Here is a 26544-nt window from a genome sequence, read left to right as displayed (position 1 = left end):
CCTCTCTCTCTGTCCCACCCTGCAAACATTTAACAGCTGGAATTCGGTGCTGCGAGTGACATAAAGTTTACGACCGAGAGGGGGCAGCCGCCACGTCTCGTCCCGTCGCTCAGCCACTTACTTAAATGTGGTCGGAGCCAGCCATAACCTACAGCGAAAACTAGGCAGCCGCGCCGGCACCCGAGCGCTTTTGCAGCCGTCTTCATACATACAGCACACGCGCACAGACAAACACAGAAAGGAAGCTAGTCATTCACCTCGTCTCCCCACACACACACACACACGCGCACACAACTCATTCTCACAAAGCAGTTCACAGGCAAACACCATCAAATTCCAAGGCATAACAAAACGCGTGTTTTATTCTTTTTGTTTTAAAACGCAGTGGATTCAAGCCGGGTCTGTGTATACGCACACGCGCGCGCGCACACACATATACCAAGTTACCTAATAGTTTGCGAAGATTATCTCAAATTTAAAACAGGAGTGGGGGGGGGGGTTGCGGGGAAGGGAAGGGGGGGAGAGACTCGCATCAAGAGCAAAGCAAAACCTACTTTTCTTGGGTGGGCTGGTGCAAAAAAAAAACGACAAAGCAATACGATTAAGACAAGGCTCATAAGCACCGTGTGGAGGCCCACCGTCATCCCCAAAAAAACACGTTTCTTTGCCAATCGCGCGGTTGGAAGTTTACAGGGTGGGAGGTACGGTGGCGGCCGAGAGAAGGTGGGGAGGATGGGGTTAGGTGGATGCAGAGCCAGGGGTGTTTTGTCAAAAAAAAAAAGAGGGGTACCAAACTTTTCCCTTTCTACCGACAGAGAGAAGTGGACGAGCGGAGGAGGAGAGGAGGAGAGCGAGACCCAAATCTAAGCTCGCCTTAAAATTTACACCAGTCAGTCTCTCATCCCAGGTTAGAAAGGCAAATGGTTCGCAATTAACTCGGGTGGCCCGAGTCCAACTCCTGCCACCCACCTTCCCCCCCTCCCCGCTCCTTCCATCCTGCTATCAAAATCCGATCTTTTCGCACTGGGCAGGCAGCAGAGGTGAAAAGTTACCCTTCAAACAAAAAAAAAAGTGGTACAAATAAATCAGTGCTGGACAACCAGAGACAGAGAGAGAGAGAAGCACCTTTTAAGCTGTGCTCGGAAGCGGCAGTGCCCTGTAAGAACACACATTATTTTTGTTTTGCTCTTATGCCGTCTCCTCCCATCTGAAGGATGGGAATCCAGCTTCGAAACTCTGCAATCCCCTACACTAGCACACATTCTCTCTCTCTCTCCCCCTCCCCCCCCCCATTATTCCCCCCACCTCTCCTCTGGCTTCAGGCAAAAGGTAGACAAGAATTCCATAGCACAGGAGCAACAGAAACTTTATTTCAGCCACACTGTTGCCCAATTACAATTTAAACCACCCCCCCCCCCCACACACACCCAGACAAAATGAATCAGAAGGTGCAGGCAGCACAGTGGCAGCAGAGTTCTCTACGGACCCATGTCCCTCCCTGCCAAAGACACACACACACACACACACACAACACAGACAGACAAGAGCGTGAGAGCTGGGATCGTTCTTTTGTACAATCCTTACACACACACAAAGAAAAATAAGGGTAACTAACTCCCGTAGCCACGCACACGCTACAGTACGGAACTGAAAGGCAGAGCTTAGACCAGGAAGCAAAAAGGAAAAAAAAAAGACAACCCCGAAACAAAAACAGAAAAGCAAAAGGCAGTTTCGCCCTGGTTTCAGGTATGGTGGTGACTGGGTGGGATGTGGAGCAAGGGTGGAGGGGCAGGAGGAGGAGCAGTGGGGAGGTGAGGGGGGGGAAGAGTTCATCACTGAATTTGTTGCCCTTCTGATCTCGGCGCATCTTATCAGGAGCGGCGGGGAAAAGGTCTGGGATCCAAAAGGGGAAATAAAAACCCCTTTGCTTGTGGTGGTGGGGGGAGTGGGGGGGGGAGCTTTTGTTTATTTTTGCCAGGATTTCTGAAATAAAGTTAGTGTTGGCTTGCAATTTTTTTTGTGGTTTTTTTTTGGTTTTTGATTAAATTATACTTTTTGTCGTTTGCTCATCGAAATAAAATGTCTCTCAATCCCAAAGCGCACTTCAGCTCACAGGCCTGGGCTTTCGTTTTAAACCAGAAGCTGTATCCTGAAAAAAAAATACACAAGACGCACCCGTCAGTGTTAAAACATAGGGAAACACCATCAATAAAACCAAGGGCATTCAAGGTTTCCTGCTGCTGGATAGTTTTATCACGGTAAGAAGTCTCACAACACCAGGTTAAAGTCCAACAGGTTTATTTGGCAGTAAACGCCACTAGCTTTTGGGGTTTGCCCCAAATAGTTTTACGTGGGGTGGGAGGGGGGAAAAGAGGTCTTTGTAATGATTCACCGGGGGAACTATTTAGAATCGCAGTGCAGAAGGGGGCCCTTCGAGTCAGCACCGACACACGAGAAACAACCAAACTCCCACCTTACCCCACTTGCCAACACTCGGACCATAGCTCTGAATGTTGTGATGTGCCAAGTACTCATCCAGGTACTTTTTAAAAGGATTGAGGTATCCCAGCTCTACCACCCACTTCAGGCAGCGCATTCCAGATCCTCTGGGTAAAAAAAGCCTTTCCTCACACTTCCACCCCCCCCACCTTGAACCTATGTCCCCCTCGTGACTGGCCCTTCAACTAAGGGGAACAGCTCCTCCTTATCCACTCTGTCCGTGTCCCCCATAATCTTGTACCCCTCGATCGGGTCACCCCCCCCCAAATCTTCTCTGCTCCAGAGAAGACAACCCAAGCCTTACCCAACCCTGTCTCCATAACTTAAAACGTTCCATCCCAGGCAGCATCCTGGCGAATCTCCTCTGCACCCCCTCCACTGCGATCACGTCCTTCCTATAAGGTGGCGACCACACAGTACTCCAGCCTCACCAAAGTTCTGTACAACATCATAACTTCAGTATGTTTGTAATCTATACCCTGATTGATAAAGGCAAGTGACCACGTGCCCTTTTTCATCACCCTATTAACCCACCTTTCCACCTTCAGAGATCTGTGGGCAAACACGCCGAGGTCCCTTTTGTTCCACAGAACCTCTTGGTGTCCTGTCATTCATTGAATACTTCGTCAAGTTATTGCTTCCAAAGTGCATCACCTCTCAGGGTTTCAGGCTTAAATTCCACCTGCCTATTCTGTCTCCATCTTGTAGCCCAAGACACTCCGCCTCACACAACCACCCAATCTCCGTGTCATCGGCAAACTTACCAATCTTAACCCCCAAGTAGTCACCAATGTCATTTATATAATAAACATATTAGGGGGCACACAGATCCCTGTGGTACGCCACTGGTTTCCAGTCACTAAATCAGCCTTGCTTCCCACAACTGAGCCAATTTTGAATCCGCTTTATCAAACTGCCTTCTATCCTGTGTGAATTTACACATCTCCCACGTGGGACCTTGTCAAAGGCTTTGCTGAAATCCAGATAAACTACATCAACTGCACTACCCTCATCTACACCACCCGGTCACCCCCTCAAAAAAAAAATTCAATCAAATTTGATAGGCTTTTGACAAAGCCGTGCTGTCTGTCCCTGATCAAGACTTGCCTCTCCCGAGGAGAGATCGATTGCCTCCTTCAGAAGTTTCTCTAACAGCTTCCCTGCCGCTCGCAGGTCCGTTGTTCCCTGGCTTGTCTCTACAACCCTTCTTAAATAGTGGGACCACATTAGCCGTTCTCCAGTCATCTGGCACCTCCCCGTAGCTTAATGCTCTCTCCACTCACACTGTCTGTACCTCTTAAGACTTGATTAGCTGTAAAGACTCGCATTCCAATCATTATTCACGTAAATTGAGTTTGTGTCTTTGTGCCCTGTTTGTGACCAGAACTCCCAGCCACCCGACGAAGGAACAGCGTGTTCCAAAAGCTTGTGGCATTTGCTACAAATAAACCTGTTGGACTTTAAGCTGGTGTTGAGAGACTTCTTTCTGTTTTTACCCCAGTCCAACACCAGCATCTCCACATCATGAACTCCCCAGTGGCCAGAGGGGAACTGAAAATTTAGGTTACAGCCCCTGTATCTCCTCCCTTGCCTCCCACAGCCGCGTGGGACACAATTCATCTGTACCTGGGAGATTTGTCCACTGTTCAAGGCTGCCAAATCCTCATCCATCCTTCCTTGGGTCAATTTCCTCAACAACCTTGTAATCTCTCTCTCCCTGAGTTCCACACCTTCACCCTCATTCTCTTGGGGTGAAAACATGATGTGAAGTATGAGTTAACACTCTACCAATATCCTCTGGCTGCATCCACAGATTGTCCCCTTGGTCCCTACTTGCTCCTGAATGATCCCCATTCTTTCCCCATCATCCTTTACCATTGATTTACATCTCGATTGCACCTTTCACAGCTATAGGACATCCAAAACACTTTAGTGCCAACGAAGTGATCTTTACTGTTAACTGGCACACTAAGAGCCCACAGACTATGCAAAATGACGTGGGTCGTTCTTAATACAATGCTGGGTGAGGGGGTGAACATTGACACCAGGAGGGAAACCCTCATCGCGCCCTATCTAGGGGTTAACAAAAGCGAGGAGGATTAGAATCATAGAACCCTACAGTGCAGAAAGAGACCCTTCGGCCCATCGAATCTGCACTGACCACAATCCCACCCAGGCCCTACCCCCATATCCCTACATATTGTACCCACTAATCCCCTCTAACCCACACATCCCTGGACACTAAGGGGCAATTTCTTAGCACGGCCAATCAACCTAACCCGCACATCTTTGGACTGTGGGAGGAAACCGGAGCGCTCGGAGGAAACCCACGCAGACACGAGGACAACGTGCTAACTCCACACAGAGTGTGACCTGGGCTGGGAATCGAACCCAGGGCCCTGGAGCTGCGAAGCAGTAGTGCTAACCACTCTGTGCTACCGTGTTGCCCTGGGATTCGGAGCGATTCCCACATTCTCTCTCCACCGCACCCCTCCCCACTCCCAAACAAGCCCTTCCTCAGTGGTTAATCCCACATCCAAGGTGCACACCAAGTGGGGACATGAAAAGTGAGGGCTTTGCAGCCTGCAGAGTAAGATATACACCGCCCCCCCCACCCCATCCCCGGTACTGACCTATGGTGCAGTTACTTGCTCATGACCTTAGCAGCAATAGCAGATTCTTCATTCATAGCACTGAGGACAGTGATCTGGGGAAAAACAGCAGTGAGGGGAAGTTAAAAGCACACAAACACACAGACAGTTCAATAATGCAAAACACTAAACACCTCCCAAATCGTTCAGTCCTACGCCAGTTAAAAGCAGGAAATGGACGTATTTACACTGCCCAAGGTAGCTGCAAACCTACCTCAGCTGGAAGGAGTCCAAAAGCTGGAGTGATAAGGATGATACGAGAGAGCAAAGAACAGTACAGCACAGGATCAGGCCCTCCAAGCCTGCACTGATCACGATGCCTGCCTACCTAAACTAAATCCATACGCACTAAGAGTCCGCATCCTTCCATTCCCATCCTATTCATCTCAAATCCCCTTAAATGCCGCTATCACATCTGCTCCCATCACCTTCCCGGGCAGTGTGTTCCAGACATTCACCACGCTGTGTAAAAAAAACTCGCCCCGCACATCATCTTTAAATTTTCCCCCCACGCACCTTGAACCTGTGTCCCCTGGTATTTGACTTTTCTATCCTAGGAAAGAGCATCTGACTATCCACTCTGCCCCTCAATCTTGTAGTCTTCTATCAGGTCGCCCCCTCAACCTCCGTCGCTCCACCTAGAACAAACAGAGTTTCTCCAACCTCCCCTCATAGCTAATGCCACCCCCCCCCCCACCCATACTAGGCAACATCCTGGTAAACCTCTTCTGTAACCCTCTCCGAAGCCTCCACATCCTTCTGGCAGTGTGGCGACCAGAATTGAACGCTACGTTCCAAGTGCAGCCTAACCAAGGTTCTGTACAGCCGCAGCGTGACTCGCCAATTTTTATACTCAATGCTCCGACCGATGAGGGCAAGCATGCCGTACGCCTTCTTAACCAACTTATCCACCTGCGTTGCCTCTTTGTGGTCGCTGGACATGTACGCCCAGATCCCTAAGGGTTCTACCATTCACTGTATAATTCCTACATACATTGCAAAATGCTTTACCTCACATTTGTCTGGATTAAACTCCTCCTGCCACTTCTCTGCTCAAGTCTCCAACCAGTAACTACATTCAGATGCATCCATTTTAGCCCCTATATTTCTACAATATAGAATCCCTACAGTGCAGGTGGCCATTTGGCTCATCAAGCCTGCACTGACAACAATCTTACCCAGGTCTCACCCCAGTAACCCTATGTATTTACCCTGTTAAATCCCCAAGGGGGCATTTTAGCATGGCCAGCCCACCTAACCTGCACATCTTTGGACACTAAGGGGCAATGTAGCATGGCCAATCCCCCTAACCTGCACATCTTTGGACACTAAGGGGCAATTTAGCATGGCCAATCCACCAAACCCGCACATCTTTGGACACTAAGGGGCAATTTAGCATGGCCAATCCACCTAACCTGCACATCTTTGGACACTAAGGGACAATTTAGCACGGCCAATCTCACTCGAAAGATATATCAGCTCAGACAGCAGAATCTTGGGATCTCTGATGGCAGCAAACCCACGTGCCATGAGTGGTATCTCCTCTCCACAGCACCACCTCTCACACCTCCAGTTTTCACCACCCCCACCTAACAACTCCCCTCAGTACTGACTCTCCGACAGCACGCTATGAGGGTCCTCTGCCTTGATCTTAACCACTCTGGGGAGGAACTTCAGCAGAGTGCCACTCGCTGACCGGCATTTAAGGGCGGCAGGAGGAATGAGGGTTCTTTATATTGTGATTCAGGGTGATTCCACAGGAACCTGCTGGGCTGCAGCCCAGACAAGCTGTTGCTCCTCAACACAGTAACCATTCGCACCAAGCGCCACAAGCTATTCAACTGCGTGAGGAAGCAGCTGCCAAGTGTTTTATCCATCCTACAGCATGGGCAGGAGCACATGGGGTACATGGCGTTCCTGCTGCCAAACTTATATCGCTCCCCTCTCGCCACACAGCGCTTTGCAATGCCACCCGACATTGTCAGGGGAACACTGCAATCAAGTTACTTTCTAGCAACATATTCCGGATTATAATCACCAGGAACAGGTCACTGGCTCTTTCCTAACCTGGGTACATCATTCTCACCCATGACTACCCCCATTATAGTCGTCAAGGTTGCCCCTTAAAAGTCACTACTGTATTTGCTTCCACTACCTCCCCTGATAGCAAGTTCCAGACACCCACCATCCTGTGTAAAATACTTGCCTCATACATTTCCTTTAAGCCTTGCCCCTTAAATCTGTGCCCCCCCCCCCCCCCAGTAATTGACTCTTCCACCCTGGGGAAAAAGCCCCTGACTATCCACTCTGTTCACGCCCGTCATAATCTCGTCAAGTGTGAGGTGGTCCACTTTGGTAGGAATAATGGTAGGAAGGACTATTACTTACGGGGCGAAAAACTGCAGCAGGCGACGGTGCAGAGGGACCTGGGGGTCCTTGTGCATGAGTCGCAAAAACCCAGCTTGCAGGTGCAGCAGGTGGTCAGGGAGGCGAATGGGATGCTGGCCTTCATAGCGAGGGGGATTGAATATAAAAGTAGGGAGGTCTTACTGCAGCTGTATAGGGCATTGGTGAGGCCACAGCTGGAGTACTGTGTGCAGTTTTGGGCACCGCACCTGCGCAAAGATATTTTGGCCTTGGAGGGAGTGCAGAGGAGGTTTACTAGGCTGATACCGGAGTTGAGGGGGTTGAGCTATGAGGAGAGGCTGAATAAACTGGGCTTGTACTCGTTAGACTTTAGAAGAATGAGGGGAGATCTCATTGAGACGTATATGATGATGAATGGGATGGATAAGATTGAGGTGGAGAGACTCTTCCCGCTCAAAAAAGACAGTAGGACTAGGGGGCACAGCCTCAAGGTAAAAGGGGGGCGGTTTAGAACGGAGTTGAGGAGGAACTTCTTCACTCAAAGGGTGGTGAATCTCTGGAATTCTCTGCCCGTTGAAGTGGTGGAGGCTGCCTCGCTAAATATTTTTAAGACGCGGGTTGATGGGTTTTTGATAGGAGAGGGGATTAAGGGTTATGGGGAGAGGGCGGGAAAGTGGAACTGAGCAGCGACAGATCAGCCATGATCTTATTGAATGGCGGGGCAGGCTCGAAGGGCTAGATGGCCTACTCCTGCTCCTATTTCTTATGTTCTTATAATCTTGTAGACTGCTATCAGGTCTCCCCTCAACCTCCGTCGCTCCAGTGAGAACAAACCGAGTTTCTCCAACCTCTCCTCATCGCAAACGCCCTCCAGACCAGGCAACATCCCGGTAAATCTTTTCTGTACCCTCTCCAAAGCCTCCACATCCTTCTGGTTGTGCGGCGACCAGAATTGAACACTATACTCCAAGTGCAGCCTAAGAGTCTACAAAGCTGCAACACGAGTTGCCCAATTTTTAAACTCAGTGCCCCGGCCGATTAAGGCAAGCATGCCGTATGCCTTCTTGACTACCTTCTCCACATGTATTGCTACTTTCAGTGACCTGCGTACCTGTACACCCAGATCCCTCTGCCAATCAATACTCTTAAGGGTTCTGCCATTTATTGTATATTTCCTATCTATATTAGATCTCAACGTATCCCGATACATGTGACAATAATAAATCGGATCACTAGTTCTGGTTTTAATTAAAAATCTCTCTGCCCAGACATTTCTCCGCTCCGCCTTGTTCTCCTTCCTGCTGTCTGGACAGGAATAAAGACAGGCAGGAGGAAAGGCGGGGGGGGGGCTGGGGTTTGCATTTCACCAGGGATACGCACCACTGTCTCTTCGCCGGCATTGTAACGCTGCTCAATGTCCTTGCCCAGCTCTGAATCAGGAAGCTTCAGGTCGTCACGCACCTCCCCGCTGTCACCCAGGAGAGACAGGTAACCATCCAGAATGCCAATCAGCTAGGAAGGAAGCAGCACAGAGCAAGTTAGAATATAAAACAGAAAAACTACAGCACAAACAGGCCCTTCGGCCCACAAATTGCGCTGATCATATCCCTACCTACTAGGCCTACCTATAACCCTCATTCCTATTAAATCTCGTACTCATCCAGAAGTCTCTTTAAAGGCCCCAACAAGTTCGCCTCCACCACCATTGATGGCAGCCAATTCCACTCACCCACCACCCTGAGTGAAAAACTTACCCCTGACATCTCCTCTGTACCTACTCCCCAGCACCTTAAACCTCTGTTCTCTCATAGTGACCATTTCAGCCTTGGGAAATAGCTTCAGGATCCACCTGACCTATACCTCTCAACATCTTATAAAACCTCTATCAGGTCACCTCTCATCCTTCGTCTCTCCAGGAAGACCGATCTCCCTCAACCTATCCTCATAAGGCATGCCACCCAATCCAGGCAACATCCTTGTAAATCTCCTCTGCACCCTCTCAATAGCTTCCACATCTTTCTCATAATGAGGTGACCAGAACTGCACACAGTACTCCAAGTGGGGGCTGACTAGGGTCTTATAAAGCTGCAGCATTATCTCCCGACTCCTAAACTCAAACCCTCGAATAATGAAGGCTAGTACACCATACGCCTTCTTGACCACATCCTCCACCTGTGAGGCCGACTTAAGAGTCCTATGGACCCAGACCCCAAGGTCCTTCTGATCCTCAACACTGCTAAGAGTCTTACCTTTGATATTATACTTCTTCATCCCATTGGACCTGCCAAAACGGACCACTACACATTTATCTGCGTTGAAGTCCATCTGCCACTTCTCCGCCCAGTCTTGTATTCTATGTCAGACTGCAACTTCTGACATCCCTCCAGACTATCCACAACACCACCAACCTTCGTGTCGTTGGCAAACTTATCAACCCATCCCTCCACTTCCTCATCCAGGTCAGTTATGGAAATGACAAACAGCAAAGGTCCTAGAACAGATCCCTGGGGCACTCCACTGGTGACTGACCTCCATGCAGAAAAAGACCCATCCTCAACCACTCTCCGCCTTCTGCAGGCAAGCCAGTTCTGGATCCACAAAGCAACAGCCCCTTGGATCCCATGCTCTCACTTTCTCAAGTCTTGCATGGGGGACCTTATCAAACACCTTGCCGAAGTCCACATAAACCACATCCACCGCTCTTCCTTTGTCAATGCATTAAGTCACATTTTCAAAGAACTCAACCAGGCTCGTAAGGCCCGGCCTGCCAGTTGTGTTAGCACGGCCCGTCAGTCCCACACCCCCTACTGTAACCCCTCAACCCCTGACCTCTGAAGCACGTACCTGATAGTCAGATCTTCTGATGTTAGGCACGTCCATGTTATGGGTGGAGGGGCAGATATCCTCATACTTTTTGCCAGTGAATAGGTCAATACCCACCAGGTGAACCTACAAATCAAACAGGGTAACCTTTACACTTTCCATTATAAACGCAGAAGATCAGCACGGTGAAGTTACCAAATTATTTATCGGTATTGCAAGTCAGCTTACATCAACACCGCAATGAAGTTACTGTGAAAATCCCCACTGTCGCCACACTCCCAGCGCCTGTTTGGGTAACGCTGAGGGAGAATTTAGCACGGCCAATCCATAAATAAATCAGGAGCCCGGGTTCAATTACTGGCTTGAGTCACTGTCTGTGCAGAGTTTGCACGTTCTTCCCCCGTGTCTGAGTGGGGTTCCCTCCAGGTGCTCCGGTTTTGAGGAAGAACCTTGGCCCACTTGAAGTTTAAAAGTTTATTTATTTGTGTCAGCTCGCATTAACACTGCGATGAAGTTAGTGAAAATCCCCCAGTCGCCTCTCTCCAGCACCTGTTCGGGTAACACTGATGCACCCAACCCGCACGTCTTTCGGACTGTGGGAGGAAACCCATGCAGACACGGGGAGAACGTGCAAACTCCACACAGACAGTGGCCCAAGGCAGGAATCGAACCTGGGTCCCTGGCACTATGAGGCAGCAGTGATAACTACTGGGTGTACCAATGAAGAATCTTAATGCTAGACACACACTGGAGTGAAGGGGTTCCCCTTCAATATGAGGGAAGGAAATGGCGAGAGGGAGGGGTAGATAAAGAGAATAAAGGAGAAAGGTAGAAGCCAACTCTCTGCACCATCTCCAACAGGGATCAGGCGATGCCACCTCCCCCTCGCACGCACACACTGCTGCAGTACCCCACAACTGGCATCAGTTAACAGCTGGGAGTAAAACTAAAAGTCAAAGCTCATTACTCAACTCTTAGGGACATGGCAAGCACTTCAAGGAGAAAGACATTTTCAAACTGAGCGGAGAATCGCAAACCACAGGTCAGCTCTACTGCTGACGGGAGGCACTGGGCTCGAGAGGAAGGGGCAGAGATTTAGTCTCGACTGCCATTAATTTCCCCCTCTCTTGCTAATCAGAGAGCGGATAGCATGGGAGAGACTAGAGGTTTGGGCTGGACAGGGAGAAAACAATGTCAGCAGTAAGAAACCCACCCTACAGTGCAAGAGGTGGCCATTCAGCCCATTGAGCTGCACCAAATACAACCCCACTTCCCATAATCCTACAAATTTGCCCCGCTAATCCCTCTAAACTACACATCGTAGGACACCACCAAGGGGCAACTTAGCAAGGCCAATGCACCTAAACCGCACAGTCAAACCCGGGTTCCTGAAGCTATCAGGCAATGGTGCTAACCACATATGAGGAGAGGTTAGAGAAACTTGGTTTGTTCTCTCTGGAGCAATGAATGTTAAGGGGCGACCTGATAGAAGTCCTGACTCGGGGCAGGCATGATGGTGAAAGTCCCACCCACTGTGAGCTATTTTGGGCCCCGTACCTAAGGAAGGACGTGAAGAAGGTCCAGAGGAATCCAAGGCACTTGGAATATAGTGTTCAATTCTGATCACCAAGATGTTGCCTGGTCTGGAGGGCATTAGCTATGAGGAGAGGTTGGAGAAACTCTTTTTTCTCACTGGAATGACGGAGGTTGAGGGGAGACCTGATAAAAGTCTACAAGATTATGAGTAGTACGGACAGAGTGGATAGTCAGAAGCTTTAAATAAGCGAGGTTTAAAGGAAATGTATGAGGCAAGTTGTTTTTTTTTTTACACAGAGGGTGGTGGATGGCTGTAACTCTCTGCCGGGGGGAGGTAGTGGAAGCGGATACGATAGTGACTCTAAGGGGGTGTCTGCACAAATACACAAATAGGATGGGAATAGAGGGATATAGTCCCCGGAAGGTTAGGGATTTTAATTCAGACAGGCAGCACAGTCAGTGGAGGGCCGAAGGGTCTGATCCTGTGCTGTAACTTTCTTTGTTTTCTGGGAGGACACAACAGCAAGGAATGGAGCAATAATTAGACCCACATGTCTAACCCCATGTCCACACACACACACGCACGCGGTGATCAAGGGGTTGGCATGGCCACACGGAACGAGGTTCAAGGGCGACAAACCCTGTGACATTCTCAAGGTACAGGTTTCCAAAATATCCACTGGGACAGGGCACCAGGGTACCACAACCACAGGGACTGAGCAAAGAAACTGGGTTTGTGCATTCCACACGAGAACGAGTGACGATCGAAAGATTTTGATAAATGGAACTTTTTTCATTCATTGGTGGGACATGGGTGTCGCTGGCTGGGCCAAAATTTATTGCCCATCCCTAGTTGCCCCTTGGAGGGCAGTTGAGAGTCAACTACATTGCTGTGTAGCTCTGGAGTCACAGGTAGGCCAGACCGGGGTAAGGACGGCAGATTTCCTTCCCTAAATGATCCAGACGGGTCATCAGTAGATTCTTAATCCCAGATTGATTTAATTGAATTCAAATTCCACCATCTGCCGTGGCGGGATTCGAACCGGGGTCCCCCAGAACATTAGCCGGGTTTCTGGATTAACAATCTAGCGATAATACCACTAGGACATTGGCTCGCCTAACGAGAGAAGGCGGATAATGATAGGGTGTGGCCACACAGAAATTTAACTACGCGTTTTAAAAACTAACCAGACAGCATCGTAGAATCCCTGATGCAGAAGAGACCATTAAGCCCATCTAACCTGCACATCTTTCGGAATGTGGGAGGAAACCCACGCAGACATGGGGAGAATGTGCAGATTCCGCACAAACAGTAACCCAAACTGGGAATTGAACCCGAGTCCCTAACGCAGTGAGGCCACAGTGCTAACCCACTGTGCCACCCTTCCACATCAGAATGTTATGGGATAGCGACCACCTCAGCGCTGCAAAACACCACTGCAGTTCCTGAAACCTAAAGAGAAAATGCTGGAAAGTCTCCGCAGGTCTGGCAGCATCTGAACGGAGGGCTGACATTTCGGAGTCAAAGCTTTGACAAAGGGTCATCTGGACTCGAAACGCCAGCTCTTTTCTCTCCTTACAGACGCTGCCAGGCCTGCTGAGATTTTCCAGCAGTTCCTCTCTTTTGGTTTCAGATTCCAGCATCCGCAGTAATTTGCTTTTAACTTGTAGTTTCTGCAGTGCTGTTAGCCCGAGGCACTTTAGGGAAGCCTGAACCACATCAGGGTGAAATGGATGACCACAAATGTGGTCAAGTGGGACGTATTAAGGATCAGACTGTGGGCCAAGAAAGAGGAACAGGAGGAGGAGAGAAAGGGATGCAGAGACACGGGTTGATAGGGAGGAAATCCAGGAGTTGAGGAGCCCATGCAGTTGATGACATGGCCACCAACGGTGGACCGATTACTGGAATTTTTAAGAAAGAATTCATTTGTGGGACATGGGTGTCACTGTCTGGGCCAGCATTTATTGCCGTTCCCTAATTGCCCTTGGAGGGCATTTGAGTCAACCACATTGCTGTGGCTCTGGAATCGCCTGTAGGCCCAACTGGGTAAGGACAGCAGATTTCCTTCCCTAAAGGACAGTGACAGCAGTTCTGGTCACCGCACCGTCAGAAGAACATGGGGGCTTTGGAGAGAGTGCAAAGGTGGTTCACCAAGGTGTTGCCTGGTCTGGAGGGTTTCAGGTATGATGAGAGATTGGATAAACTTGGATTCTTTTCACAGGAAAGGCGGAGGGTGGGGGAGACTTAATAAGAGTTTGTCAAAATTGAGGGAGACTTAGATAGGGTGGGGAGTCAGAGACTTCTGCCCCCAGAGAAGATTTGACTACAAGAGTGCACAGACTTAAAGGTAAAAGGGGATAAATTTAGGGAAGATGTGAGGGGGAAAGTCTTCTTCACACAGAGGGTGGTGGGTGCCTGGGACGCACTGGCAGAGGAGGAGGAAGAGGAGAAGCAGGCACGAAGCAGACAATTAATCCAGAAAACTCAGCCAGCTAAAGTTCTGGGGACCCAGGTCCGAATCCCGCCACAGCAGATAGCGGAACGTGAATTCGATTAAAAAAATCTGGAATTAAGAATCTACTGATGGCCCGCTGGAAAAATCCACCTGGTTCCTTTAGGGAAGGAAATCTGCCGTCCTTACCTGGTCTGGCCTACATGTGACTCCAGAGCCACAGCCAATGTGGTTGACTCCCAACTGCCCCTCCAAGGGGCAACTAGGGATGGGCAATAAATGCTGGCCCAGACAGCGACACCCATGCCCCACGCATGCGATATGTCAAATGCAGCCTAACTAGAGTTTTATAGAGCCGTAATATAACTTGCCAACTTTTATACTCTATGCCCTGGCCCATGAAGGCAAGCAATGCTGTATGGCTTCTTGATCACCTCATCCGACGGTGTTGCCGCTTTCAGGGTATCTGTGGACCTGTACGCCCAGATCCCTATGCCTGTACATGTGCGGGGAGGGAATTTGGAACAAAACCATTCACCATTGTTGCTGGACCAGAAGCCAAGGTCAACCATAGGCTGCCTGGGAGGTAGGCTGGACTTGCAGGCGTTTACAGAGGGAGTTTGGAACCACAGCGCCAATCCTTACCTTGGCATGGCCATGCTTGCCAGTCTTGGAAGTTGACATGTCCACAATCTTGCACGGACGCCCTTTCAGGACCACGAAGCCGTTCTTGCGCAGAGCAGAGCATTGCATGGGATAGGTGGTGGAAGCCCCAGAATGGCCAGTCTCAAAATCTACATCTGCGGGATCTGCCATCTTTCAACGTGGGTCTTATGGAGCTGGAAGAGAGCAGGCAAGGGCAGAGTGAGGTCCACGTCACCGTAAACCAGCCCCCATCGCTAAACCCACACCCCCCCGTCACCGTAAACCAGCCCCAATCACTAAACCCGCCTCCCCGTCACCGTAAACCAGCCCCCATTGCTAAACCAGCCCCAATCACTAAACCCGCCTCCCCGTCACCGTAAACCAGCCCCCATTGCTAAACCAGCCCCAATCACTAAACCAGCCCCAAACACTAAACGCACCGCCCCCACCCCCCGTCACCGTAAACCAGCCCCCATCGCTAAACCCACCACCCCGTCACCGTAAACCAGCCATCGCTAAACCCAGCCCCCATCACCGTAAACCAGCCCCCATCGCTAAACCCACGGCCCCCGTCACCGTAAACCACCGCCAATCACTAAACCCATCCACCCCTCCCCCCACTCCCCCCCGATAAACAAGCCCCAATCACTAAACCCGCTCCCCTGGTCAATCATGGCAGAGAGAGACCCAGTAACTAACACCGCCTGCCATCAATCCAAAACAGCCCCAATCACTGATTTCACTCTGCAAGCTCATTTCTCCATCTCTTTGGGGGTTCACTTCTCCCTCAGGATTCATTTCTCTCCCCCTCTGGGGGGTTCATTCCTATCTTCCACTCACTGTGGGAGTTCATTTCTCTCTCTGCGCCACCCCCCAAACCACCTCACTCTGGGGTCTCATTTCTGTCTGTCTCTCTCTCTCTCTCTGGGGTCTCATTTCTCTGTCTGTCTGTCTCTCTCTCTCTCTGGGGTCTCATTTCTCTGTCTGTCTGTCTCTCTCTCTCTCTTTGGTGTCTCATTTCTCTGTCAGTCACTCTCTCTCTCTGGGGTCTCATTTCTCTGTCTGTCTGTCTCTCTCTCTCTCTGGGGTCTCATTTCTCTGTGTCTGTCTCTCTCTCTCTGGGGTCTCATTTCTCTGTCTGTCTGTCTCTCTCTCTCTGGGGTCTCATTTCTCTGTCTGTCTCTCTCTCTCTCTGGGGTCTCATTTCTCTGTCTGTCTGTCTCTCTCTCTCTCTCTCTGGGGTCTCATTTCTCTGTCTGTCTCTCTCTCTGGGGTCTCATTTCTCTGTCTGTCTGTCTCTCTCTCTCTCTCTCTGGGGTCTCATTTCTGTCTGTCTGTCTGTCTCTCTCTCTCTGGGGTCTCATTTCTCTGTCTGTCTGTCTCTCTCTCTGGGGTTTTATTTCTCTGTCTCTCTCTCTGGGGTCTCATTTCTCTGTCTGTCTCTCTCTCTCTGGGGTCTCATTTCTCTGTCTGTCTGTCTCTCTCTGGGGTCTCATTTCTCTGTCTGTCTGTCTCTCTCTGGGGTCTCATTTCTCTGTCTGTCTGTCTCTCTCTGGGGTCTCATTTCTCTGTCTGTCTGTCTCTCTCTCTCTTTGGGGTCTCATTTCTCTGTCTCTGTCAGTCACTCTCTCTCTGGGGTCTCATTTCTCTGTCTCTGTCAGTCACTCTCTCTCTGGGGTCTCATTTCTCTGTCTGTCTCTCTCTCTCTCTGGGGTCTCATTTCTCTGTCTGTCTCTCTCTCTCTCTGGGGTCTCATTTCTCTGTCTGTCTGTCTCTCTCTCTCTCTGGGGTCTCATTTCTCTGTCTGTCTGTCTCTCTGGGGTCTCATTTCTCTGTCTGTCTGTCTCTCTGGGGTCTCATTTCTCTGTCTGTCTGTCTCTCTGGGGTCTCATTTCTCTGTCTGTCTGTCTCTCTGGGGTCTCATTTCTCTGTCTGTCTGTCTCTCTGGGGTCTCATTTCTCTGTCTCTCTCTCTGGGGTTTTATTTCTCTGTCTCTCTCTCTGGGGTTTTATTTCTCTGTCTCTCTCCCTGGGGTTTTATTTCTCTGTCTCTCTCCCTGGGGTTTTATTTCTCTGTCTCTCTCTCTGGGGTTTTATTTCTCTGTCTCTCTCTCTGGGGTTTTATTTCTCTGTCTCTCTCTCTGGGGTTTTATTTCTCTGTCTCTCTCTCTGGGGTTTTATTTCTCTGTCTCTCTCTCTGGGGTTTTATTTCTCTGTCTCCCTCTGGGGTTTTATTTCTCTGTCTCTCTCTCTCTCTGGGGTTTTATTTCTCTGTCTCTCTCTGGGGTTTTATTTCTCTGTCTCTCTCTGGGGTTTTATTTCTCTGTCTCTCTCTGGGGTTTTATTTCTCTGTCTCTCTCTGGGGTTTTATTTCTCTGTCGCTCTCTCTCTGGGGTTTTATTTCTCTGTCTCTCTCTCTCTGGGGTTTTATTTCTCTGTCTCTCTCTCTCTGGGGTTTTATTTCTCTGTCTCTCTCTCTCTGGGGTTTTATTTCTCTGTCTCTCTCTCTCTGGGGTTTTATTTCTCTGTCTCTCTCTCTCTGGGGTTTTATTTCTCTGTCTCTCTCTCTCTGGGGTTTTATTTCTGTCTCTCTCTCTGGGGTTTTATTTCTGTCTCTCTCTCTGGGGTTTTATTTCTGTCTCCCTCCATCACTATCTGGGGGTTTATTTGTCTCTCCCTGCACCACCCCCCATCCGCCTCTCCCCCTGGGGTTCTGCTTCTCCGCCTCCCACCCTGGGGTTTTGCTTCTCTGCCTCTCTCACTCTCTGGGGTTTTATTTGTCTGTCGCCCTCCATCTATTTCTGGGGGTTCATTTGTCTCACTCAGCACCACCCCCCAACCACCTCTCTGGGGGTTCATTTCTCTGCGTCTCTCCCTGGGGTTTTATTTCTGTCTCTCCCTGGAGTTTTATTTCTCTGTCTCTCCCTCCCTCTGGGGGTTCATTTCTCTGTCTCTGCACCACCCCCCCAACCACCTCTCTCTGAGGTTTTATTTCTCTGCCTCCCTCTCTCTCTGGGGTTTTATTTCTGTCTCTCTCTCTCTCTCTCTGGGGTTTTATTTCTATCTCTCTCTGGGGTTTTATTTCTCTGTCTCTCTCTCTCTGGGGTTTTATTTCTCTGTCTCTCTCTCTCTGGGGTTTTATTTCTCTGTCTCTCTCTCTCTGGGGTTTTATTTCTCTGTCTCTCTCTCTCTCTGGGGTTTTATTTCTGTCTCTCTCTCTGGGGTTTTATTTCTGTCTCTCTCTCTGGGGTTTTATTTCTGTCTCTCTCTCTGGGGTTTTATTTCTCTGTCTCTCTCTCTCTCTGGGGTTTTATTTCTCTGTCTCTCTCTCTCTGGGGTTTTATTTCTCTGTCTCTCTCTCTCTGGGGTTTTATTTCTCTGTCTCTCTCTCTCTCTGGGGTTTTATTTCTCTGTCTCTCTCTCTCTGGGGTTTTATTTCTCTGTCTCTCTCTCTCTCTGGGGTTTTATTTCTCTGTCTCTCTCTCTCTCTGGGGTTTTATTTCTCTGTCTCTCTCTCTCTGGGGTTTTATTTCTCTGTCTCTCTCTCTCTGGGGTTTTATTTCTGTCTCTCTCTCTCTCTGGGGTTTTATTTCTATCTCTCTCTGGGGTTCTATTTCTCTCTCTCTTTGGGGTTTTATTTCTGTCTCTCTCTCTGGGGTTTTATTTCTGTCTCTCTCTCTCTGGGGTTTTATTTCTGTCTCTCTCTCTCTCTGGGGTTTTATTTCTCTCTCTCTCTCTGGGGTTTTATTTCTCTGTCTCTCTCTGGGGTTTTATTTCTCTGTCTCTCTCTGGGGTTTTATTTCTCTGTCTCTCTCTGGGGTTTTATTTCTCTGTCTCTCTCTGGGGTTTTATTTCTCTGTCTCTCTCTGGGGTTTTATTTCTCTGTCTCTCTCTGGGGTTTTATTTCTGTCTCTCTCTCTCTGGGGTTTTATTTCTCTGTCTCTCTCTCTCTGGGGTTTTATTTCTCTGTCTCTCTCTCTCTGGGGTTTTATTTCTCTGTCTGTCTCTCTCTCTGGGGTTTTATTTCTCTGTCTCTCTCTCTCTCTCTGGGGTTTTATTTCTCTGTCTCTCTCTCTCTCTGGGGTTTTATTTCTCTGTCTCTCTCTCTCTCTGGGGTTTTATTTCTCTGTCTCTCTCTCTCTGGGGTTTTATTTCTCTGTCTCTCTCTCTGGGGTTTTATTTCTCTGTCTCTCTCTCTGGGGTTTTATTTCTCTGTCTCTCTCTCTCTGGGGTTTTATTTCTCTGTCTCTCTCTCTCTGGGGTTTTATTTCTATCTCTCTCTGGGGTTCTATTTCTCTCTCTCTTTGGGGTTTTATTTCTGTCTCTCTGGGGTTTTATTTCTGTCTCTCTCTCTCTGGGGTTTTATTTCTCTGTCTCTCTCTCTCTGGGGTTTTATTTCTCTGTCTCTCTCTCTCTGGGGTTTTATTTCTCTGTCTCTCTCTCTCTGGGGTTTTATTTCTCTGTCTCTCTCTCTCTCTGGGGTTTTATTTCTCTGTCTCTCTCTCTCTCTGGGGTTTTATTTCTGTCTCTCTCTCTCTGGGGTTTTATTTCTCTGTCTCTGTCTCTCTCTCTGGGGTTTTATTTCTCTGTCTCTCTCTCTCTCTCTGGGGTTTTATTTCTCTGTCTCTCTCTCTCTCTCTGGGGTTTTATTTCTCTGTCTCTCTCTCTGGGGTTTTATTTCTCTGTCTCTCTCTCTGGGGTTTTATTTCTCTGTCCCTCTCTCTGGGGTTTTATTTCTCTGTCCCTCTCTCTGGGGTTTTATTTCTCTGTCTCTCTCTCTCTCTGGGGTTTTATTTCTCTGTCGCTCTCTCTGGGGTTTTATTTCTCTGTCTCTCTCTCTCTCTCTGGGGTTTTATTTCTCTGTCTCTCTCTCTCTCTCGGGTTTTATTTTTCTGTCTCTCTCTCTCTCTCTCTGGGGTTTTATTTCTTGTCTCTCCCTCTCTCTGGGGTTTTATTTTTCTGTCTCTCTCTCTCTGGGGTTTTATTTCTCTGTCTCTCTCTCTCTCTCTGGGGTTTTATTTCTCTGCCTCTCTCTGGGGTTTTATTTCTCTGTCTCTCTCTCTCTCTGGGGTTTTATTTCTCTGTCTCTCTCTCTCTCTGGGGTTTTATTTCTCTGTCTCTCTCTCTCTCTGGGGTTTTATTTCTCTGTCTCTCTCTCTCTCTGGGGTTTTATTTCTCTGTCTCTCTCTCTCTCTGGGGTTTTATTTCTCTGTCTCTCTCTCTCTCTGGGGTTTTATTTCTCTGTCTCTCTCTCTCTCTGGGGTTCTATTTCTCTGTCTCTCTCTCTCTCTGGGGTTCTATTTCTCTGTCTCTCTCTCTCTCTGGGGTTCTATTTCTCTGTCTCTCTCTCTCTGGGGTTCTATTTCTCTCTCTCTCTGGGGTTTTATTTCTCTGTCTCTCTCTGGGGTTTTATTTCTCTGTCTCTCTCTGGGGTTTTATTTCTCTGTCTCTCTCTCTCTCTGGGGTTTTATTTCTCTGTCTCTCTCTCTCTCTCTCTGGGGTTTTATTTCTCTGTCTCTCTCTCTCTGGGGTTTTATTTCTCTGTCTCTCTCTCTCTGGGGTTTTATTTTTCTGTCTCTCTCTCTCTCTCTCTCTGGGGTTTTATTTCTTGTCTCTCCCTCTCTCTCTGGGGTTTTATTTTTCTGTCTCTCTCTCTCTCTGGGGTTTTATTTCTCTGTCTCTCCCTCTGGTCTTCATCTCTCTCTGGGCCTCCTCTCTCTCAGCCTCACTGCCTCCTGCGGCCTACCCAGGCCCAGTTCCCACCCCCCAGGCCCAGGCCTCAGGCCTCCACCCCCTCTTGGCCCTCTCTCTTCCCCGTCTTCCCCCGTGCCTCTGCCTGGCCCCCACCCAGCCAGCCTGCCTCCCCTCACCCCTGCTTCCCACCGCCCCGAGCCGCTCCAGCGCCGCCGCCGTCGCCACATGGACGCCACTCACCGTCCGAGAAGCCTGGCAGGAAAGGGCGGTGCTGCGCATGCGCTCGTCCACCTGATCACCCACCACCCCGCATGCGCGGCCGCCCTCCCCCTTTCTCCCCGCCCCCGTCCCATGACGCAGGCCCGCTGCCGCTGCCGCCGCATTGCGCCTGCGCTCCTCCCTGCCTCTCTCCCCCCGCCCCCCGTCCGCGGGCTTCGGAGGGAGGACACAGACTTACCTCAGTGCGCGTGCGCCCGCCTCCTCCCTTCTCTCACCGAGACTTTGCGCCTGCGCACTTCCGTCCCGTCCTCCAACACCTTTCGACTGCGCCTGCGCGTCTCCGTCCCAATTTCCCCCACCTTTCGAGTGCGCCTGCGTGCCTGCTGCCCGATCGTCCCCAACCGTCACCAATGCGCACGACGCCTGCGCGCGTTCTCCTCCCTTCCCCCACCCCGATCATGTCGCACTGCGCCTGCGCTTGGCGGTGGGAGCGAGGGGCTTGCTCAGTGCACCAGCTCCCCTTTCCTTCTCCCCAGCCTCATTGCGCATTGCGGCTGCGCGCTTCCTATGCTTTCCCCTTCCCTTTGCGCCCTGCGTCCCGTCTGTCCCCCCCCTCCCCGACACCGGCTCACCTCTCTCCTCTTTGGTGCTTTTGGGAGGGAGGAGGAGGAGGAGAAAGACGGGGTGGGAATAGCTTTCCTCAGTGCGCTTGCGTGCGGGTTTCCCCTCTCCACTCTGACACCATTGCAGAGTGCGCCTGCGCGTGAGCTTTTCCTCCCCTCTCAGCCTGCCTTTTCTTACTGCGCCTGCGCGCCGACTTTCCCGTCCCCTACCCCCGCCTTGGTCTCCATCCCATACTGCGCCTGCGCATGTCCTTCCCCTCCCTCCGGCTCTCTCTCCCCGGGCCCCGAGCCGCACCGTTGCGCACTGCGTCCCCTGTGCCTAGTGCCACAGCGCAGGCGCAACATTCTGCCCTCTCTGGCTGTTGGGGGGAGGGGAGTGGGCGAGGCCGCTCTTAAAGGGACCGCGCCCCTGCTGAAGATCACTCATTGCCCAGCAGCCAACATGACCAGCTACAGGGTGAGTCAGCTGCATTTAGTCAAACAGTCTGAGATGGAAAGGGAGTGTCAGACCTCCCTCCTCTTTGTTGGGATCCGAGATCTAAATCACAGCATCCCCCACAGTGCACAGGGAGGCCTTTCAGCCCATTTAGCTCGTACTTGCAACAATCCCATTAAGGCTCTCACACCCATGTATTTACCCTAGCTGGTCCATACAGTGATTACCTAAAAACCTGGGTTTGATTCCTGGCTTGGATCACTATCTGTGCGGAGTCTGCACGTTTCCCCCATATCTGCATGGGTTTCCTCTGGGTGCTGTAGTTTCTGCCCACAGTCCGAACGACATGTGGGTTAAGTGCATTGGCTGTTCTAAATTGCCCCTTAGTGTCCAAAGATGTACAGGTTAGGAGGATTGGCCATGCAAAATTGCCCCTTAGTGTCCAAAGAAGTGTAGATTAGATGGATTGGCCATGTTAGATTCCCCCTTACTGTCCAGAGATGTGTACGTTAGGTGAATTGGCCATGTTAAATTGTCCTTTAGTGTCCAAAGATGTACAGGTTAGGTGGATTGGCCACGCTAAATTGCCCCTTAGTGTCCAAAGATGTGCAGATTAGATGGATTGGCCATGTTAGGTTCCCCCTTACTGTCCAGAGATATGTAGGTTAGGCGGATTGGCCATGTTAAATTGTCCTTTAGTGTCCAAAGATGTATAGATTAGGTGGACTGCCGATGCTAAATTGCCCCTTAATGTCCAAAGATGTGCAGGTTACGTAGGTTGGCCATGCTAAATTGTCGCTCAGTGTCAGGAGGATTAGCAAGGTAGATACATGGGGTTAAGTGGACTGGCCATGCTAAATTGGGGATGGGGCCTGGGTGGTATTGTTGTTGGTGCGGGCTCGATGGGCTGAATGGCCTCCTTATGGACTGTCAGGATCCTACGATTCCATGATAATTCTCCAGACACTAAGGGGCAACCCAGCATGACCAGTGGATCACCTTCGGAGCACCCGGAGGAAACCTACGCAGACACGGGGAGAATGGGCAGACTCCACGCAGATGGTCAGCTGAGACTGGAATCGAACCCGGGTCTCTGGCGCTGTGAGGCAGCAGTGCTAACCACTGTGCCACCGTGCCTTCCAACATTGTCAGGGACATTTCCAAATGTTCCGCTGTGGTTGATGTTTCAGCCATCATTCTGCGACCACCCACAGTCATGAGATAACAATTTTGGTTGAATAATAATATTGTTAAGACCCAGGCCAAAAACTCCAAGGACCCTAAGTTTTACATTTGATTTTGGGATTGGTCAGCATGAGGTGTTTCACCCCATGAATAATTTAAGTGACCCACTAGGAGGAAGCTTTTATCAAACATTCAGCAACTTCAGATGATTACCCCACCTCGGCTCCCTTCATTTTCATTCTATTTTAATTTTTTTTAACTGTTCTCTACCTTTTATTTCTTGATTGTCTTCCTTCATTTTTCTTTCCTCTCCCCCCCCCCCCCCCATTTCCCCTTTTCTACATTCTACCTCTATCCCATCTCCTCCCCTCCCACCCAACATCTTCATCTGCCACAGCTTACAGCTCCTCTGCCATTTGGCCATTCACGCCCTTTATTCTCTCTGTGGACAGCTATTAGCAGTCTTTTCCCCTGGTTTCTGTGGCTGCGACTCATCTTTCATTCCCTCACTTTGTAGTATAAGTATCTCCCACTTTTAGCTTTGACAGAGGGTCATCTGGACGCGAAATGTCAGCCCTTTTCTCTCCTTACGGATGCTGCCAGATCTGCTGAGATTTTCCAGCGTTTTCTCTTTTGGTTTTATCAAACAAAATTTAGTTGGGCACATAGTTAAAATATAACAAAAAGTATTAGCATAACTGTTACCAATTAAGAGACTTAAACATGGTAGAGTAGAACTCCTAACAGCTAGCTATCTCTCTTGTTCCAAGTTAAATACCACCCCACAGACATACACCCTTGGCTTGACTTAGCATAGAAAGCAAGTATGCCCACTTGATGCTGGCTCTTCAGCTTCAAGCCTGCTGTTTGCAGAGGATAAAACCGCAAAATGACCAAACTTCAGAGAGGTAAACTTAATTTCTGGTGACTTCTAGTCTTCACACTCCAGAGAGGGGAAACAAACACTGCTGTTTCTCTTAGCTTCATGCTGCTTCTTAAAAATAAAAACTAGAATGCTTTGTGAAAAATTACTGTCCTTCAGTCACATGACATGACCTGTCAATCATTCCCCCAATCAAACTCCAATCCCAGGGGAACATTAAAACCGCAGAACACTGCATTAGTTCAGATTAAAATCAACATATCAATTATACTGCTGCAGTAACAATAAAGGACACTGGCTGCAGACAACATGGTGCCGACAAAACATCCTAACATGATGAAAATACATTTCTTAAAAGTAGTGCATCTGCAGTGTTAATTAGTTGTGTCACAAGTAAACTTATATTAACACTGCAATGAGGTTATTGTGAAAATCCCTGAGTTGGCACACTCTGGTACCTGTTCAGGTAACAGTGACAGATAATTTACCACACCCAATCCACTTAGCCAGCACATCTTTTGGACTGTGGGAGGAAACCAGAGCACCCGAAGGAAACCCGCACAGTCACAGGGGAGCAGAGAGCACGTGCAGATTCCACACAGACAGTGACCCAAGCCGGGAATCGAACCCAGGTCCCTAGCACTGTGAGGCAGCAGCGCTAACCACTCTGCCACCTATAGGTCTACACGTGACACCAATAAATAAAATAATAGCACCAGTAGGCCATTCGGTCCATTGATCCTGCTCCTCATTGACCTCTCTGTGGCCTTAACTTCATTTTTCTGGTGTTGGTGGGCTTTCTTAACTACAGTGTGGACATGGAGGGACCAGGACAGGTTGTTGGTGATCCGGACACCTAGACCTTTCCCACCTCATCCCCGTTGATGTAGACAGGGGCACGTTCTCCACTACGCTTCCTGAAGTCGATGACAATCTCCTTTGTTTTGTTGACGTTGAGGGAGAGATTATCAGTTCACCAGATTCTCTATCTCATTCCTGTACTCCAGCTCACCCTTGTTGGAGATCCGACCCGCTACGGTGGTGTCATCAGCAAACTTGAAAATCGGGTTGGAGGGGAATGTGGCTGCAGAGTCAAAGGTGTATAAGGGGATATAGTAAGGGGCCATGTTTAAGCTATATTTTAGCTATGTTCCGAACTAAACTTTGTTCGATAAAAGCTTCCTAGTGAGTCACTTGAATTATATATGGGGTGAAACACATTATACTTACCAATCCCAAACTAGGATGTAAAACTTAGGGTGTAGGCTATCTTCACAAAATTCCTTGGAGTGTTTGGCCAAAATTGTTATCTCGTTTCTGTGGGTGGGCACAGAATGGCGGCTGAAATATCAACCGTTGTGAGATATTTGGAAATGTCCCTGACAATGTTGGATGGCACAGTGGGTTAGCACTGCGCCAGGGACCCGGGCTCAATCCCAGCCTCGGGTGACCATCTGTGTGAAGTTTGCACATTCCCCCCACGTCTGCCTGGGTTTCTGAAGGAACAGTGATCCACTGGTCATGCTAGGTTACCCCCTTAGTGTCAGGGGAATTATCGTAGGATTCCCTACAGTGCAGAAGGAGGCCATTCGGCCCATTGAGTCTGCACCAACTACAATGCCACCCAGGCCCTGTCCCCGTAACCCCACGTACTTACCCTGCTAATCCCTCTAACCTACGCATTTTAGATCACTAAGGGTCAACTTAGCATGGCCAATAATCCTAACCCGCACATCTTTGGGCTGTGGGAGGAAACTGGAGCACCTGGAACTATTGAGAGGGTGCAGAGGAGATTTACAAGGATGTTGCCTGGATTGGGAGAAGATAGGTTGAGGGAGCTCGGTCTCTTCTCCCTGGAGAGACGAAGGTTGAGAGGCGACCTGATTAGAGGTTTATAAAATGTTGAGAGGAATAGACAGGGTGGATTCTTGGAGGCTATTTCCCAGGGCTGAAACGGTCGCTACGAGAGGACACAGGTTTAAAACTCCTCTGTACCTGCAGAGTACAGGTACAGAGGAGATGTTAGGGGTAAGTTTATCACTCAGAGGGTGGTGAGTGAGTGGAATCGGCTGCCGTCGGTGGTGGTAGAGGCAAATTTGCTGGGGATTTTTAAAAGACTTCTGGATGAGTACATGGGATTTAATGGGATTGGGAGTTACAGATAGTTCTATGGCCTGATAGGTATGGATATGATTGGCGTAACTTGTGGGCCGAAGGGCCTGTTTGTGCTGTAGTGTTCTATGTTCTATGTTCTTTGAAACCCAGTAAGAAGTCTGACAACACCAGGTTTTAGTCCAACCTATTTATTTGATAATATACTCACAAGCTTTCGGGGTTAGCCCCTTCGTCAGGTGAATGGAGAGTTCTGGCCTCAGACAGAGCTCCATTCACCTGACGAAGGGGCTAACCCCGAAAGCTTGTGAGTATATTATCAAATAAATAGGTTGGACTAAAACCTGGTGTTGTCAGACTTTTTACTGTGTTTACGCCAGTCCAACGCCGGCATACCCACATCTTTGAAACCCACA

At 49.4% G+C, this 26544-nt stretch overlaps 1 protein-coding gene across 2 annotated transcripts; it reads right to left on the bottom strand.

The window, feature by feature from the left end:
• Positions 1-1959: 1959 nt before the first annotated feature.
• Positions 1960-21617, bottom strand: LOC145337756 (eukaryotic translation initiation factor 5A-1-like). Of its 2 annotated transcripts, none has more exons than XM_080182603.1 (6): positions 21522-21617; positions 14978-15171; positions 10362-10466; positions 8898-9029; positions 5133-5206; positions 1960-2149 (listed from the first exon to the last, which is right to left on the bottom strand). In XM_080182603.1, the coding sequence occupies exons 2-5, from the start codon at positions 15146-15148 to the stop codon at positions 5144-5146; spliced, it is 471 nt and encodes a 156-aa protein (XP_080038729.1). In that variant the 5' UTR covers positions 15149-15171; positions 21522-21617; the 3' UTR covers positions 1960-2149; positions 5133-5143. The 2 variants fall into 2 exon arrangements, with proteins under 2 accessions (XP_080038729.1, XP_080038728.1); XM_080182602.1 differs by lacking the exon at positions 21522-21617 and adding an exon at positions 20911-20995.
• Between the last annotated feature and the right edge of the window lie 4927 nt (positions 21618-26544).

This window comes from Carcharhinus amblyrhynchos, unplaced genomic scaffold, assembly GCF_965287045.1.
Source record: "Carcharhinus amblyrhynchos unplaced genomic scaffold, sCarAmb.v2.hapA scaffold_69, whole genome shotgun sequence".
NCBI lineage: Eukaryota > Metazoa > Chordata > Chondrichthyes > Carcharhiniformes > Carcharhinidae > Carcharhinus > Carcharhinus amblyrhynchos.
This window is presented reverse-complemented; position numbering and strand designations above follow the sequence as displayed.

What these genes read in the sequence shown, in the direction of transcription:
- LOC145337756 (XM_080182603.1), bottom strand. Translation starts at nt 15,148, where the DNA reads ATGGCAGATCCCGCAGATGTAGATTTTGAGACTGGCCATTCTGGGGCT. An exon ending in TCAGAAGATCTGACTATCAG is followed by an intron (nt 9,030 to 10,361) that starts GTACGTGCTTCA and finishes CTTCCTTCCTAG; the next exon opens with CTGATTGGCATTCTGGATGG. An exon ending in ATGCCGGCGAAGAGACAGTG is followed by an intron (nt 5,207 to 8,897) that starts GTGCGTATCCCT and finishes GTTTTTCCCCAG; the next exon opens with ATCACTGTCCTCAGTGCTAT.